The 18,844-nt window shown below is 41.3% G+C and overlaps 1 protein-coding gene across 1 annotated transcript; it reads right to left on the reverse strand.

Moving 5' to 3' along the window:
• Nucleotides 1-3,647: 3,647 nt before the first annotated feature.
• c1ql4b (complement component 1, q subcomponent-like 4b) lies at nt 3,648-17,478 on the reverse strand. The gene is made up of 2 exons (XM_030052062.1): nt 16,918-17,478; nt 3,648-3,831 (listed from the first exon to the last, which is right to left on the reverse strand). Exons 1-2 carry the CDS (start codon nt 17,455-17,457, stop codon nt 3,652-3,654), a joined length of 720 nt encoding a protein of 239 aa, XP_029907922.1. The 5' UTR covers nt 17,458-17,478; the 3' UTR covers nt 3,648-3,651.
• Between the last annotated feature and the right edge of the window lie 1,366 nt (nt 17,479-18,844).

An 18,844-nucleotide genomic window follows, 5' to 3' on the forward strand; every position in this document is an offset into this window, starting at 1 on the left:
TGGTGATCAATATGAAAAGTAGAATAAACAAAATTCCTGCAGCATGAAAAGGGAATTTAACAAAGATAAAAACACAGAGATTCCGTGCAAGATGTGACAATGTCAGGCTGTATTCATCTCTGTGACCTTTTTAGTGGTCCTCATTTAGTCAGAGGCATAAGTTAACCTTCATTAACAGAGAATAGGTGTGTGTGGGGGGGTCTGTGTGTGTGCATGTGTGTGTGTGTGTGTGTGTGTGTGTGTGTGTGTGTGAGAGAGAGAGAGAGAGAGAGAGAGAGAGAGACAATTATATGATCCATGCTAATTTGTGAAGCACAGATCGGTCTACAGCATTGCAGAAAACATGTCTAGGTTCCAGTGTTGCTTGAACTAACATTCCTTAAACTAGACTTTTTATGTTTTCTATTTGCTCACATGCATGCATGCGTGTGTGTGTGTGTGTGTGTGTGTGTGTGTGTTGTGCACACAGCTATGCTGGAGGAGAGAGTGAAGCCTATTGATTATTTTAATCCTCCTATTTGTGAGTCTGTGATCCTCTCGGCTCAGCCTTCCACAGGGGGATTGCTAATGGGGCTGAACGCTTCCCTCCTCAGCCCTCTCTCCCTGTCCAATTAACTTAACGCTGGAATCTGCCAGCAGAGAGCACAGGGACAGAGATGGGTGGGTGGGTTGGTGGTGGGGGGGGCATCCACCCACTACCACCACCAGTCAACATCTCCCAAGGCACTCATGTGCACGAAATTCAGCCAAAAAAAAAAAAAAAAAAAAACCTTTGCATCCAGAATTGTATTACTTCTCACCTTTAATTAAAGCTCTGTCTCCTTGTTTTTATTCCGGTGTGGTGAAACTTCTGTTCAGCCCAGGTTTCAATTTCACCAGGGATAAAATGAGCAGTAGGTACAGTAGCATGTTTTAAATGATGGAAATGATGATGAAATGATGATAATAATAAAAACAAAAAGCATCCACTTATGTAATGAACTTATTATCTTGGACTGTGCAAACAATATTTGTCAAGGTGAAGTCAACCCTGTAGGCAGAATTCAGAGAGCTAAAACTTCAATCATGGACTCCTCACATGTTTTTACACCCAAAATGACTTTTATTTTATAATATTGATAACAGACCTGAACCAGACACGATACCCCAAATCCCCAGAGGATCAACCAGGGTGTCGTCAGTGTCCACAAAGTCAGTTTCTTATTCATTCATTTATATGTTGAGTGAGCTGTCTAACTGTCTAGGAATAACATCTGGTATGTGTATCTGGCTCTGTGATACAGTAATGTATGTTTGGGTTAGGCACAAGTGCTGCTGAAACTCCTGATATCTTTGTATGAAAATAAAATTAAATTTAAAAAAAAAAAAAAAAAAAAAAAGCAATCCAAATAGCAAATATCACAACAAATGTTACAGCTATTTTTTCTGCTGGGATTTCATTTAGTGTAAATGGAAGCAATAAGGAAAGCACTGATTGTAGGCTATACTCCAACTCAGTGACAGTAAAATAGTCCTGACATTTTTTATTTATTTTTCTTGTGTTTCATGGTCATCTAGGGGAGAGTAAATCTATTTTGATATCGTACATAACAAATACACACAGCCTGGCTTGCAAATTACAGTGACAACAGTGAATCCATACAGCTCATGAACAAAAAGGTAACAGTGCCAGAGAACACACAGGGAAATGCAGCATGGCGCAGAGATTATGTGCAGCCACTCAGAGGAAAGTCTGTACAACACACAGCGTCGAGATGTCATTTCAATCACAGCACAATAATGACGCGTTGATCGGGACGGGTCACGTCCAACTCCTGCCGGGGTGCAGCCATGCTGTGTCGCTTGTTGAGGCAGTAAAGAAAAATATGCTACTGCTGAATCTGTTCGTTTGCATGGCAATACAACTATATAGATTTGTCCAGAGGAATGTAGCATTTGAACCTGTCTAGGCATAATATCATGTAAAAACAAACAATATAATATAATATAATATAATATAATATAATATAATAATTTCACTACATCAACATCCTTAGAATTACACTCAGTGCAAAACCTTATTTATTTTTATGGCTCATTGCCACAGAAGTTTTTTGCACTGCAACAGCGGCAGCACCTAGATCTGCATATTGTGATTTTTAGATACAGCGGTATATTTTACACACAAAGATGCTCTCGCTGTACTCTGTCAGTGTCTATAGTGTCCGATACCAACGTATCATAAAATGAGTAAGATCTGCATTGAACACAATGCTCAATGAACCGCCCGTGTTGGAGAGATTTTATAGGAAATCCAGTGAGATTGTTGTTTGTATCACAGGGAACAGCTTGGCTTCAGTAGGGGAGCTCTGATAAATTGTCTCATGCATATCGACACAATAAAGGAAACAGACAATGTAAGGCACAGAAAACATACACAGCATATGGTACGTGAAACATCAATAAGAGAGTAGCCACAGTCATCTGCATTTAAAAAAATAATAATAATAAAAGAAAAGAAAAACACATCTTTACACGGGTATATCCACTGTGAAATAAAGTCTGCATTGTCTTTGGAGAAATGGTTTAATGATACAACAATTGGCATCTCCCAGCAGAAGTACAAATTGTTGCAAATTGATGTGGCTGAGCAGGGAAGGAGGTGAGCCATGATGGCAGCAAAAGAGGACGCCTGAGCTCATTAGCAGGACATGATGAGATTCTGCTATAAGCTCTGGCTCAAGGAAAATCTCAAAGCTAAACCTCAGTATTGATATACTGTGTGTTAAGGGACCGTTACTGCCAACTCACTGCCCTCCCTCAGCTGGAGGCAGGTAAAACTGACAACACCGTGATATTTTTCACTGAGCATATGTACCCGTCAACCTGAGGGGAAAACACATGGACACGGACACACGTACACACACACACACACACACACACGTGTACACACACACACACACACACACACACACACACACACACACACAAAACGTACTGGATTATATCCGTGGTGTTGGGTGTATTATCAGCTCCGATCGATATATTCATGACTTTTCTTGTTTGGTGTCTACGGCCGTATTGAAAATCCATCTCAGAGCAAAGAAGCAAGGCAGGAGGCTGTGGCCAAATACACACACTTCGATTTACAGTCTACATTCAGACATCATTTCACTCGATTTCAGTCTGGTGGCTGAAATGGTCATCTTGTCTCAGTGTAACAGACAGGAGAAGTTCAGTTCGTGTGTGCGTGTGTGCAAGTGTGTGTGTGTGTGTGTGTGTGAAACAAATATTAATCATGTACTTCAGCCATGCTTACACATACTGTACATTATGCAGAATAAAGATTACACAGATGTGTGTACCTGAAGTAAATGCTAAATAGGAGTATATACAATATTATATTCTTTTTTACACAGATTCTCTTTATTGGTGATCATATTATTACATGTATCCTGTACTGGATGGCATGAGAATGACAAATTACATGGTGGAAGCATGGCACATTATATGCAGAAAGGAGAGGATTTTTTTTTTTTTTTTTTTTGCTTGATATCAATGGGAAACAAGCGCTTTTTGTGTGTTTGTGTTTTTGTGTGTGTGTGTGTGTGTGTGAGAGAGAGAGTTTGTAATTGTGTATGTGAGAGAGCCTATAAGAATGTGAGTATACTGTCAGTCGGGGTAGATGAGAAAGCCAGAGAAGGTGCTGTATTTGTTGGTATTTCCACCGTGAACTTTGCCCCCGTCAAGCTGTACACACACTTCATCCCCCACATCCAGATGCAGGATGACGCTGTTGGAGGCGTAGTCATAGTTCTGATCCGCGTCTTGAGCAATCGCACTGGCCCTCACCTGAATGGAAGACAGAAAAGATAAGGAGGGATTGCCAAGATGGAGAGAAATACCATACAATATAAAGGAAATGTCATCTATAAGTGATAAGGTGTGCTGATATTCAGTATTAATAAACCATTTTTATGCCAAAAACGACAAGGATTCAATCATTCTCCTCATATTTTTTTGTCTTGGTAGGATGGAACAGCCTCATGGGAAATGAAAACTCTCCACTAGTCCATAGAAAAAAATAAAACTGTTTTAAGTTTAGCAGTTCTTTAAGGTTATGTTCACATGATAGCCGAGAAAGCAACAGGTGACAAGTCATTTTCAGCGGAAGCCAGAAAAATGCCTGGCATATCACTGTGTGATGGACATGAAGGGCTACAAAGACAGGATGAGGTGGCTTCAACATTTTTCAGAACGACAGAGCAGCATCAGCTAATCAATTGGAAACAGCGCTGTCCACTCTTTGAACTTCCCCAGTTCTGCGATCTCTCCAAAGTTTCGATCTCCAAAGGTCCACCTCCTACTGCTGAACATGGACTAAAAACTCCCTCTTAATAATTGATGTTTCTGTGGGTGCCATTTTTTGGTGTTTTTCCCTGCTGCTCTCTGATAGTGACTGGATTTGATTTGATTGCTGCCTCTATGTTCCCACGGTGCTGGAAAGTGACCCAATTCTGATATTTTCTCAGATTTTATCTTTTTGCCTTGACTGTTCACATTCATCATGGCATGTGACCGGTATCTGACATCAGTGTGAACAGAGCTGTGCTAAGACTCCACATTTACAACAAGCTTGCCGCTCACTAACACTGCTGTCAATGAATGAGTTAAGCTGCTCTGACAGAGATGTGAGCATGCTCAGTGGGAAAAACCATTTGACTCCTGATCTGAGCGTTCACACGGCCGACACATCAGCAGGAATCAGATACGTATCTGATTTAGGATCACAGAGGAAAGCCATGTTCAGACTGCCGGCCTAAATCCGTTTTTTTTTTTTTTTTTTTTTTTTTTTTTTTTGTCATATCCAGATTGGTTCCAGATTGATTTTAGAAAGTTACAGTCACTACATTTGGAGGTGGTTTGATATGCGATTCCAATCGGATTTCTACAGATGCGTCTCAGTCCGGACGCTCTGGCTATTCAAATCAGATTCCAGAGTGTCTATTGCGCCACTCGCAATGCAACTCACAACGTCAAATACAGAGTGACAGAAATGCTTCACTGAGCAGCTGAGCGATATGGAGGACAGCACGGACAACAACAGACACTGAAATGAATTGCTTTCTTTACATTTCTCATGTTTCTGTGTTGGAAAACCACGTCACCAGTGTACATAGTTACTGACGCCCATGTTGTTACCACACCAATCCAGGCAGATAGGATGGTGAGTAAGAGTGCAGACAGTCTGTCTTTAAGATCTGATTTGAGAAACAAATCCAATTTGCCTGCAGTCTGAACAAGGCCAAGTGGCCCAAGTCAAAAACATCAGATACAGTGTGTGTGTGTGTGTGTGTGTGTGTGTGTGTGTGTGTGCTTTTTTTCCCCTCTATTCACACTTACTATTTTTTGGCATAAAAATCAGACCTGTGTCACATTTGAGGGAAAAAAAAATCAGATCCAGGCTGTCTGAATGTAAAAGAAATGCCTGTTACATTTGCCTGTGGAAAATCTTACAGATCAACACATTGCCTTGAAAAAAAGAGAGTAAAATTATTTATTGCGAGCTCAACAATGTGCAGACCTCACTTCTTTCTACCCAGTAATAATCAGTGTTAAATAATATAACTAATGGTGCTCAACCCCATGACAACATTAATTATGTCAGTCGACACTCGATGGGAAACCCAGTAACAACGTAGCCCCTGACGCTTGACCATTTTGTAGCTTTGTCACTCGTTGCATGATGTCCCCTAAGACATAGTGATTTTGTAGAATGTGGATAAATGTAGAAACAGGATACACAAACTACATTGTTGCAAAATCAAACAAGCTCATAAAGTGTCGAGAGAACAGATCATTTCATTGTTTAACAGAATGGTTTTATAGTTTGCAAGGATCCTCCATCAGAAAGGCAGAGGACGACACACTGTACAATTTCCACTATTTCATGACAGGCCATCATCAACCCAGTATATTGACAAACTGAGGTATCGGTCTAATCCAAAGCATAATCCTCCACCCGGTGTCTTATGTGACTGCTTAGTCTTCTCTTGTAGCCCCAAGTCGCTAATCATCTCCTGCAGTTTAGCCATGTCCATCGTGACCATCTAAATGTTAATTACAGGGTGTAGGCATGGGATTCTGTACGAATATAGATTTCTGTATGCGCCCCATATGAATAAATGGAGGTGGGGAATGACCCACAAGCTGCTGGAGCAACACGTGACTGGCAGCTTTGCTATTAGTCCCAAGGCTGGTAAATACTACACTAACACCACTACTACATGAAAATAAAAAGATAAACATGACGAGAACAGTAATCACTATTATTGCTGTTGTTATTATTACATGGGCTGCATGGAAACTTGCCACTTGGATTTCAACTGGGATGATTATTTCTTTCAAATCCACTGTTTTAGCACACAGGTTCATCGGTTTTATGTGACCACTGTCTCCCAACCGTCTATCTGGACAAAACTCTTGTCATTCTATTTCCTGTTTCACTCTGAGATCTTGGTGTAATGTCATCAGTGTAGGTGCCTTCCTGTCCAATGGGCAGATAGATGAGGTGTTCAGTGATCTTTGACCCCACACCTCCATTCGAGAGTCCAGCCGTTCTTTTTTCTTTCTTTTTCTCCCTTTCTTTCTTCCAGTCTTTCTTTCTATTGATTTTTCCAGAGGATTTTCTGACTCACACCTGATCCACCTGTTGCAGAGAGGAGCGACAGGGATTGTACTAGGCATCAGGGAAGCAGTGTTTCACTTGTTTAGCTGCTTACGCCTCAAATGTTGGCCGTTATTTGAAAGGTATTCAACCATCTGCTGTGTAATTAACGTTCCATAATACTGCGTAACATATGGGGTGGAGAAAATAATGTGAACACCACATGAAAATGGACTTCAACTTTAAAGTAACTAAATCACAATTACAAAGACAACTACACGGGTGAGTCATATTGGGATGAAAGATGATGATGATCACAACCTTCACATGAGTTTTCAAGGCAACATGAGACAAACAAGAGTTTCCAAGAAGCCAAACAGTTGGTGCTCAAATTGCAGGTGTATGGGTCCCAAAAAGTGCAAAACAACAACAGCAATAATAATTACGGGAAGAAGAACAATTTTAAAAATCAATATGCCAAACATGGACAAACTGCATAGAAAAAGAAACATGAAGAAAGTGGTGACATCAGTTCACCAACAGTGACAGACACTAAATGTGATATTTGATATGCGTCACAAAACTGCAGCCTCAAAAATTAGCACAGACTTGAACCAATATCTTTTCGACAGTCTGAACAAAATCCTGTTGTTATATCTATCATACATAATTTAGAAACCTGCAGTATTCACAGCCAACACACAAAGGAATATAACCTGGAATAAAAAGCACAAAATCTACTTTAAAAAGTAGCATGATGAACATCTGACAAGTTGTTTTTCACCACTTTTCCTACAGCTGAACGGGTCTATTTTAAGAGCAAGCCAAATGCTGCATTCAGCTCTATTAAAGCATGGCATGACTCTATAACGGTAAGAGCGGCCATCTTCAGGGAGCCATTAGATCCGATGATTACTCTGCATCATATAACAGCCAACAAACATGATGCTATAATGATGCTAAACCTGGTCTTCATGATGCGCCCATATTCCAAGATGAAAATGCCTCCATTTGCACAGCTAAACAACTCTGAGTGGTTTTATGAACAACAGGATGAAGTCAAATGCCTTCCACTGTCTCCCCACTCACCGGATCTAAACATCGTTGAATTGTTATGGGAAGTTCTTGGGCACAGAGAGCAAAATAGATTTCTACTTCCTTCAGCCCTCAAAGAACTGGAGGCTTTTCTTCTTGAGGAGCAGTCCAGCATCCCTCCTCACAACATTTCAACATGTACTGAGGCTGATGTGAACGCAAACATGTTTGATTTTCATATAATGTTAGGTGTTTCTGTTATTTTGCCCACTTCTTGTAAAGTTTTTTTTTTCTGTGCCCAATGAGCAAATCAGCTTATCATGAATTGCAGTATCACTGGGTAAGTAAACAACTATTTGAGTAGATGATCCATTTGATGGTGGAGAACAGAGTATGCAAGCACATATTAATGAAAGCGAACACTCCATCCTTGTCTTCTGCCGTGGATTTGGGTCTGACTAAGGATATGGTCCATCATCTCGACTAGTCATCAAGCTTCCCTCCCTTGTGATCAGTTAGACATATCAAATAAGACACAGATAACCATTTCTCCTCATCCTCCACCCAACGGGTTTTCGCCCATTTCATCAGTTTAATTCATTGCTCAATATATTTCTCCATAGAGGCGTTTTATTTCCATGTGGAGAAGATGAACATTTTTTCCCCCTCTCCTTAAGACAGAAATGAATCGATACATTCCCTTTGTTTTAATTCAACTCACATCACTCCATTAATTGTTGTCTCTCCCTCCGTACCTCACACCCCTTCCATCATCCCTCTCCTCGTTCGCTGCCCCCTCGCTATCTCTTCATTCTAGACCCATCTATCCATCTTTTTTTGTCCTTACACAAGAATGAGATGCAGGTCACGCACACATTTTCTCTCCCCGCCATGGCAGTGTTGGCGGGAGCACCGACTAAGCGTGTCCCTGCCCAGTCTAAATCGGATTGATTAACGGCATGCTGCTGTGGCAGGTCTCCTGAGACCCCCCACCCCCACCCCCCAGCTGTATCCCCCTCCCCTCACAAACTCCAGATGCGTCAGGGCAGGCTACTGGGCTACAGCCTACGGTAATTGGTAGTCGAACAGCCATGGCAGCTACCGCCCTAATAGCTCCAACTCCTCAATAACTCCATGCAATCACAATAAATGGGGGCACAGGATAGGCTACAGCGGTCAAATGGGCCAATGAAATAGTAGCAGGAGGTCAGGTTAAGATCCCGTGCTCACATACTAACACACACACACACATATGTACACACTGGGAGAACAGCTCTTAATCCTCTTTGTCTCTAGGTTTTATGTATCTCAGGTGAACACCTAAAAATACATAGCATAAGACATTTTGAGATGTTTAACACTGTCAATTGTTACGCTGCCGAGAGACCAAACGGCTCCCCTGAGGAAACCTAATAGGTTTTACGAAAAGTATAATAGGAAAGAGATTCTGACGTCTTGTAGATCCAACATCTGCTTAGTACATGGTTGAATGGCAAGAGCCCCTTGACATTACTTGAGGGGCACACTCATTTTAGTATGGATTTCTGTAACTTGTTACCCTAAGACTGCTTATGTACATAGAGAATATTAATTAAACACTGCAGGGCCGCTACTATTTAATGAACAAGGATCTGTGCTACGGCATCATGGCAACTGTCTACCTGAACAGTGTCCATGTTAAAAGGGAATTAAAAAAAAAAGCGTGCAGCAGTAATAAGTGTTTATTTTCCGCATCTCACTGTGGTGACCCTTATGTGAACATCAGCTAATTATATTTGCAAGCAAAAAGCACATACGTTAGCCAGGGCTTTCTATGGCTGGCTTCTTTAGGAGACACTTTACCTAACGTTTCAGGCAGTGGAGATGCTTACATCTCACATGTAATTTTTAACATCAATATGTGGTTCCATTACCTATGTGAAAAACGTATATAACCTTGGCGAAAAGTTTGTTATTCTATAAACGCAATATTCTTCATGATGTAACATTAAAAAAATCATCACAGTTACCGTCAACATCAATGCCATGCTAGAGTTTGAGTATAATTATTAATTCAATGTTATCTGTGCGGTCCTATTCAATAAAACATAGCAATGAAGCAACTAGTGTGCATAAATTGCAGTGAATTAATCTCTAGATTTTTTTTTCTCATGTACTATTTGGCAATATCAAGTCAAAATGAATTTGAATATCTCTGAATAATATGTTAATTGAATATAGTGAGCATATTGTGATTTTATGCCGAGCCAAAGTCACAGTGCAGGGCGTTGTGATGCTGAACCCAGAGCAGATAAATCTCAGGTCCGGCTATCAGTAACAATCACAGTAAAACCTTGTTCTCTTAAAGAGAGGAGGGGAGCTGAGGCTTTGGGAGGGAAAGCAAGAGAGAAAGGCAAATCAGGATTATTGTCAACAGCACTGGAGATTGATAGCGACAAGGGAGTGAATTTCGTTCTGTTGGCCCAACACTGTTCTGACTTGATCTGCTGCTGCTGGAGACAGGGAGGACTCATGGGACAGGGGAGAAGATTACCCTGCCTCCACCTTTCACTAGTAGAAGAAAATAGCAGCCAACACAGAAATAATTTACTGGCAATGTTAAATGTGCAATGTAATCATCAATATTTTCAGCTGTATACCCTTCTTTGATTAATCTAACATATTAAAGGGGTAATATTTTCAAATTTAATTCAGATTTGATTATTATGCAAACAACTGAAAAATATCAACCCAAATTGGGTGTTCATAGTGTTTATATCTGATTTTTTCAGGGGTTTTAGGGGAAGTAAAAAGGAAGGATACATGTTGAAAAGGAGGGTGTGGTAGCAGAAATTTCAAAGAGAGCACACAGACGAGTGAGCAGCTGCATGCACTTTTAACAGTCTAAGCACAGGATTCGGGTGAAGGAAGCCAAACTTGAGAGGGGCTTTGAGTGATGGGGAGGGAGCCTGTTGGATAACAAACTGATCAAGCATGCCTTTTTCAGGGGGGCATAAATGAGATTGGGGAGGTGGGCGGTCCATGTAGTGTGTTTTTTTTTTTTTTTTTTTTTTTTTTCCTTTTTCTGTTTTGTTTTGTTTTGCAGTGGTGCATTGGTCCTCTGGTAATAAAACTGACAGGATTCATTCACTGTGATGTACAGACCTCTCAGAGCGGAGCGAGGCAATTGAGAGAGGGTCTCTTAAACTTACCTGAGGGACCTCTAAGGGTGGACCGGGAGACAGCTCGATGGAAAGAAGAAGGGCAATGGAAATGGCACATTTTGTAAAAGCTGCTGTGTTCTTTCTGCCTCTATCCATGTGTACCAGCCTGAGGCATATGGAGGTCGACGTGTAACCCTTTGCCAGTACTGCAGACTTGCACCCTAATTGGCATACTAAATGCTAATATTTTGCCATGACACTCAAGACCTAAGGTGTCAAGATGTTGATTAGAAAGTCTCTAATTGGCTCTAGACTGAAACCTTTGAGAGCTGGTGAGACGCTTTAATTGGATATAAAGGGGTTTCCGTGGACTGCTCTACCTGCAGTGGATAAGCTAAAGAAGAGCTTGAGCAGGGAAGTTAAGTGATATTCCACTACGTCAATGAATAGTTATTTACTGCCTCACACTGAAACAGCACACTGCATTTAGACCGCTCTCATGATGCATTCATATGTCACCACAGGTGTAGGCACAGACATTTGTGTGCACAAATGCACAGGCACAGACATACGCAGGCACACATTACAAGATTTTGCACAAGTAACAATAGGCAGAACTGGCCAATTGCCTAAGGCTTCCTCATTATATAAAAACCGTACAGCAGGTCAAAAGTTAAATCAATCCACTACCACCTAACCACCTAATTTTGACATTTTTGATAAGACAAAACACATTTTTCCCTTTTGCATGTTGTTTCTGTTGTCAATATCAAAAAATATAATGCTAGTATTCGTGAAACAAAGAAGACCCTGTTTCCTTGATGAGGGAAAATAATGATGTAATGTAGATAAAAGAGAAAAACACACCAAAGCCATGGCACAATACAGTAAAAAACAGCCAGAGTCTACAGAATAATGGCCTCAGCCATTATAACAGAAATATATGGCCAAATAATGGCTGTGTGTATGAACATGCACACAACTGTGTGTTTTTTTGAAAAAAGAGAAAAAAGATAAAGGACAGACCGCAGAGCAGACAAATGGATTCACTGGTATACAGAGCAACGGCATCTGATGCCGTTTTACACTTTGTCATGAAATACTCTCTATTATGTTTAACACTTAAGCAATGTAACGAACAGAAATTAGGCATGATTTTAATTATTTTTCTGACAGCACAATACCGTTGCTAGACAACTACTGCTCTAACACAACCTAAATAAAACAAACAAAAAAACATATAATGAACTGAGGCCAAGATTAACACCTTCTCTGAAATACTGTAATTAGCAGCTTCTACCTCTGACAGCAGCCACATCACACCTCCTAACTGGAAGAGACTTTTTTTTTCATTGAGACAAAGCTTGTCATCACCACTACTTTTCAGTGGCATATTCAATTATATAATACGATGAATGGCTATTTAATACAGCTTAACACTAAATCACCACACCTTAATTTGATAGTGTTTCAGATTAAAATTAACATCAAATCACATCAGTGTTCTGTTGAATATTTGTGGTATCCAAAAAGAAAATTAATAGTTCGCTGTTAGCTTCTGGCTACTGAAAGGTGGCAAATCCATTCATCTAATTTGCAGAAGCGTGTGCTCTTTCACTCTGAAGTTCAATCTTAACCCATATACACCTTTATTTCTAACCTTAAATTTCACTAACCCAACAAACCTTTAACCTAAACCTAAAGTATACACCTTTAATCATCACCTGTGCACCTTTAATTCTAACCCATGTACCCTTAATTCTAATGCATACATCTTTAATGCACCTTTAATCCCAGCCTAGATATGATTAATACTAAACTTTATGCCTTTAGTAAATCTTTCATTCTGACCTTTACACTCTAAATCCTTAAGGCTGAGCCACAGTGGAGCACATGTCAGAGCATTTTGCTGGGCTTAATAAGGCATCAGTTTGTCCACCAGTCTCATCCTCCAATAGGTCATATCCAACCTAATGCCACTGCCATATAATGAGGTTACTGAGTGTCAACAGCAGAGCAGCGGCTTAAGGGTGTGTTGTTGAAATGCTACTGGCCAGAACTCACCAAAACTAGAGCGTGAACGTGAGCCAAGATCGGACATTCCTGACTGACTGACCAATACAGATTCCCTATGTTGTGCCAACTATAAATATTCATACTTGCATTCCCTGCTCATCATCGCAAAGGGCAACGTACATATTGGTTGTGAATTATATATCTATTGAAAAGGTCATCTACCTCAACATAAACCTTTTGATGAGTTATGGGACAAGAGAAGCAAGACAGTTTCGCCTCGCAGAGTGATACCGCCCTCAAAACTTCATGTCAACTTGAGAGACTGATAAGAGATCAGATGCTACTAGATCGTTTCAGTTTGTAGTCCTAAAACCCAGAAGTGAGTTAGCATTTTTGAGCCATGGGTTCTCTGGTCAGATTTACAATGCTTCTTTTTTTCCCATAGGATTTTCGATTTATGCAGAAAATGAAGGCGCCTCAGAGAGTTTGACAATTTGTTCTAAAACATAAATTACACCTGTTAACATCTTAAATGCAAAAAGGTGTTATGTGCTTTAAAAACCAAAGTCAGTAACAAGTCGCTACACTGAAACTAAAATAGCTGTTGGAATAATCACGTCAGCATGTAAACTGTCTTCTCTAACTGTATCTCGTGTTTGTTCGCACTTCTATCAAACTTTTGCATTGAATTTTGGGGGTTTTGCAGCAAGCTAGCTCCTTGAGCATGGGAGGAACAGCTGCTTTGGTGGACACGTGGTGGGAGTCTGGCGAAGACATGATGTCAGCATAGTCCCAACATGAATTTTAGGCCTGTATTAAACCCCTGAAGTGGTTTGTGGAGATTACTGAAGTGAATATGTGTGTCATATGCTTTCGTTTGTGACAGCTTATTTTCTTAAATGGATATATTTGCATTATTTTTTGTAATTTTAAGTGCTGAACAACAACAACAACAACAACAAAAACAGCTGTGACATTTAAATGAAAGAAATTTGGGAGGAAATAATTTAGGTAACTAATTTTCTATGGCTCTTCTTGCACCTAGACTCTAACAAGCCATTTAGGAGAAAATTCAGTATTAATAGGAGTAACTGGCCGATGATTGGCTGGTTGTACTGAAAGCCTAGTCTTCCTCCCTGGCAATAAGAAAGGCTGTGACGGGCTGCTAAAGCATGTGCAGGCTAATGCAAATGTGAGATCCTAAATGACTGGTTGATATTTTTATGAGGGCCAAAAAACAACTGTGATATCCTTGTCACTGTGGTGACATTATCCCCTCAAAGAACATCGTTAAGTAGGAAAAAGTACCACCACCATCTTTTAATATCATTTCCCAGACTGTAAAATCCTTGCCAAAACGAGGAGGAGAAACCTGTTTTCTGCTCCACCCTGTTCGAAACCCCTATGGGAAAAAAAGCCATCAGAAATCTGCCGAGGGAGCCCACAGTCCAAGTAACTTCCGGGCCGGCCTACAAAAACATGTCAGCACTAAAACACGCTACACAAGAACCCCAGATAGGCAGTGTTTGATTTTTTTTTTTTTTGGATGAAACATTTCTTTCCTCCTCACCTTGCTTTACACCTTCTCTTTAACTCCTCTTCTCATCTGTCCTCTTTATCCAGGTCTGATGCAACCCTCTCATGCTGCCTCCCTATCGCTGTCTCTTATCCTCATCTGTCTGCTCTCCTCTGAATAACCATCCGTCTTCCTCTTGTTCCTTGATCTCGCTGTCGGCCTACTTGTCTGTAGCCCGTCTCCCTTTACAGTAATCCCTCCCCTGGATGGTTCTTATTCTCAGCTGCTTTTCACGAGACGTTGATCAAACCTGCCTGAGCGTCAGTCTAAAAATGCTTGTATACACACAAATTCATGCATCCACCCATACACACTCACATAATATACACACACACACACACACACATCAAATGTCATGTATGTTTTCAATTCAATTGGACATAATAGTAATAATGGAATAATGGAAGTTGTCATAATGGACAAAGTCCAAGCTGTCCGAACGAATGGCCCATCCAGAAAATATTGATAAATGTCCTATATATTCTGTTAAATGTAACTGTTTTTTTTAACCAGTGTGATCACCAAAAGTTGTGTTTCAATTAGGCTAAGTTTTCAGTGTTCCCTCAAGGTTGTGTTTTTGTCATTGACTCAGCTGGTTCGCGCCGTTCCAGCAGCACTTACCTATTCAGAGCAAAGAGCCACCAACGAAACTATGAGGGCAAGATCAGCACTGAATTGGGTTAAATAATTTAGGTGATGGAAAAGATAATTAATGGGGATGAAGTCAATAGCCAAGCTGGAAGTGTGGACAGAGAAAATTGTGTGTGCGTGTGCGTGTGTGTGTGTGCGTGTGTGTGTGTGTGTGTGTGTGTGTGTGTGTGTGTGTGTGTGCGTGGGTGTGTGTGTGTGTGTGTGTGTGTGTGTGTGCGTGCGTAAAACAGGGGCACAGGTGGAGGGGAGAAGATCTCATCTAAAGGCTATGAAAGATTTAACAGCAGGAGAAGACAGGAATGACAATGTCTGTGAAGGCACGCAACAAACCAAGTCCCCCCAATTATATCTGGCATTTTCCTGTCTGTCCTCTTTACTGTGCACTTTATGCACATTCTGTCAAATCAATAAAACGGGGGAACAACTATTTTTATGGACTCGATTGGTCACATAAAAGACCTATGTCATGATGTGTGTATTAGCAGAGAATGTCAGGAATCCTTGCAGAGTGAGAAAGAAATGAAAATCTGTGATAATGCCACCGCACCTGACATTACAATAATTTGTTTCGCTAAAAATACATAGAAACAGACAGACAGCTACTGCATAATGGCTTGGCAAAACAGCTATGCAATCATTACTGGACGTGTTAATTTAATAAGAGTGCATTTTGAAACTTTGGATTCCAAACCGCTCACCTCATCTCTTAACCTTCGCTCCTGATCCTTCCCTAATACTACTGCTCTGCGGGCCTGCTTATTTAAAGTTATTGAAGATGGATATTTTCTAATGCATGGTTCAACTTGGCAATGCGTAGCAGTCTGTCATGAATAAACAAGAGCCCAGCAGGGTCATGGTCGGCTCAGTGGCATACTGCTGTCAGTCCATGTACCATGTAAATTATGTGCAGAGGAAGCTTTATTGTACCACCGAACCCTCAGCCTGATTTCGACTCGCCGTGTAACAATGCAAAGCGAGTCTTTCTTCTTCTGTGGTAATCTCTGGGATGTCGCTCTTCTGTTCTGCAGCACACATGTCAGAGTCAGAGCTCCTCAACAGAGTGAGGGGTTTCGTGCTTCAAGCTTGTCATGGATCTCCAGATGGAAGCTTTCAAGGATTTTTTTTTTTAAAACTTGTTTATTTATTAGTGTTAAAATCAGAGTTCCTCAGAGGACAGTAGCCAGCTGTTGCATTTTGGCTTCATTCCACCGAGACATGGAGGATCGTTATCCCCTTGATCGCTTAGCTGTCACTCTCCCTCTCCCCCTCTCTCCTCCCACGCGCTCTCCTAGTTTCCAAGTTGTAGAAGTAATTACAATTTTGCGTCTTTCATGGAGAGAAAATGCACTTCTTAGCCACACTTGTGGTTCTCCAGTCGTCATTTCTTCTTTGTCCTCCAACAGCAGAAAACAGGAGTTGATGGTTCTTCTCATTCAAATCAGGATGGAGATACTGAATGAATTATTCTACTCTATGTCTCTTCTCAGTGAATGACAAGTTGTTTCTTTTCAATGCTTTAGATTTCTCTTTGTCTTCCTTGAATTAAAGTCTTCATTATGGTGCTATTCTTTAAAAAAACACTTTTCCAAAATGATAACATACTGTGTGGTTGTCAACTGAAGCAGTACAAAACAGTGCTGGATCAAAATCATATTATCCAGGGTATAGAATACTAAAAAAAATATTTTCACCCACATTTTTTGACCAGTTAATAGCTGCAGACCGAGAGCTAGTGGCAAAAGGCCGAAGGGTCAGATCAAGATTTGCTTGTTTTAAGAGTGAGAGATCAGGACACCTCACACACACTCACAACTCTCACACACACACACACACACACACTGCTGTCTCACCTGTCCATTCTTCTTCAGGTCGGCCCACATGCTGGTCCCGTCCCCTCCCCTCATGAGTACATGGTAGGTGAAGTAGTAGATGCCAGGCAGAGGGCAGGTGAACTTGCCAGTGCTTGGCTCATAGTAGTTCCCTACATTGGTCACCACATCGTCAAACTTCAGCACCTCGCTCCCTTCATGCTGTTTCCGGAGACCAGCATAGAAGGCGATCTTGGGACTGTAGAACGAGGGGACGTAGCCACCCGGTCCAGGCCCAGGGGGACCAGGCGGGCCGGGTTTGCCAGGCTCTCCGGGGGGCCCTCTGGGACCGGGGGGACCAGGAAGTCCAGGGCTTCCGCGGAACCCAGGTTTACCCCTCCGGCCTGCAAAGTCTGGGGGCTGAGGCGAGACGGCAGTCAGCTCTCCCTGTGGGGGGGTGAAAGTGTCACACACCATCTTGCAGCTACCAAGCATCTCATAATGGGTGCCCCCTCCTCCTGACCCTCCCCCTTTCGTGGTGTGGACCAATAAGGGAATGGCCACCAGCAGGACCAGAACCATGGCCACGCCGACTCCAGCCCCGATGACACGTTTCTTGCGGCTGAGCCGGGAGGCGGCCAGCGTGAGGAAGTCCTCCTCCCCTTTAGCTGGAATGGTTGTGCCGGCCAGACTGAACCCTGGGCAGAAAGTAACTAGGGGAATGAGGTGAATAAGAAGAGAAACCAGTGATTGTGTGGGACAGGGGAGAAAAGGGGGGCTACTCTCTGAGAAGGACAGACAAGTCTCAGGCAGGAGTCGGGGGGAAAAAAAAAATCACAATTCAGGGAGAGACTGACAAATAGGTTTTTCCATTCCTTGGTGCACAATACATTTGGATTGTATCCTGTGATTACTCAGTTTGCTTTGCGTCAGTGCTTTTGACCTGTCTAAAAATAACATAACACAATTATTTTAATTTTCTTTCTCAAAAATGAACATTATAGCTGAGATGTTGAATCCTAAGCAGTTTTGTTTGTTTTTCCAGCACTATGGTAGCAGAAGCTCCACTGAATTTCTTTCAATTGCTCAAGCAGAGAGCTGTCAGGTGGGGTCTACAGTATTCCCACTGGAGTTCATCTCACCCACCACATGCAGGAAAGGGCGCTTACTTGTCTGTCCAAGAGTGAGTAGAGAAGAACAAGGAAACTGCTAAGTCTCTTCTCTTTTCTTCCTTCCTCCCTGCTTGTGTTTTCGTCGACCGGATTATTTATTGTTTAGCGAACCCGAATTAGATTTATCTCTGCGGTCTGCTCCTCAGTTCAGTATTTTTACGGGTTTGTAACAGATCGCATGAAGGTAAATTCTGGTCAAAAAGGACTGGAAAAATTGTATCGAAAATTAAAACATTCTTGGTTTAAAGGCGGTTTTGATGAAGCAGAGGACATCTCAGGTACCACGGAGGTCTGTAAATCACCTCCTCAGAAATCGCTGGATCTTTGTGCATGGGGTAATCTAAAGGAAAGAGAACACACACACACACACACACACACACACACACACACACACACACACACAGAAACAGAAACATAAAACCATCATTCATGAATCCACAAAAAAAATCCTTCAGTTATTGTTGAGAAAAAGCTATATTTATCTTTTTATCATAAATTCTTACACAAAGACATGACAAAAGATTTAGTACTGCAATTGCTGTAAAAATTGCAAACAATCAAATTGCTATTCATTTTAGGAAATTTAAAATCATTTGAAACGTAGCAAACACACCGGGAGATTACACACACAAGGTAAGCTGACAACTTCTGTCTATTTAAACATCTGTGTGATTGTTTATAAAGAGAAAATAAAGACAACAGACAGCATAATTCAGACAAATGAACAGGTTTCATGCATGTCGTAATTACTACACCGTAGGCCTAGTTGTGCATCATCATCATTATTTCCATTCCTG

The sequence above is a fragment of the Myripristis murdjan genome, chromosome 5 (genome assembly GCF_902150065.1).
Source record: "Myripristis murdjan chromosome 5, fMyrMur1.1, whole genome shotgun sequence".
In the NCBI taxonomy this organism is placed as follows: Eukaryota; Metazoa; Chordata; class Actinopteri; order Holocentriformes; family Holocentridae; genus Myripristis; species Myripristis murdjan.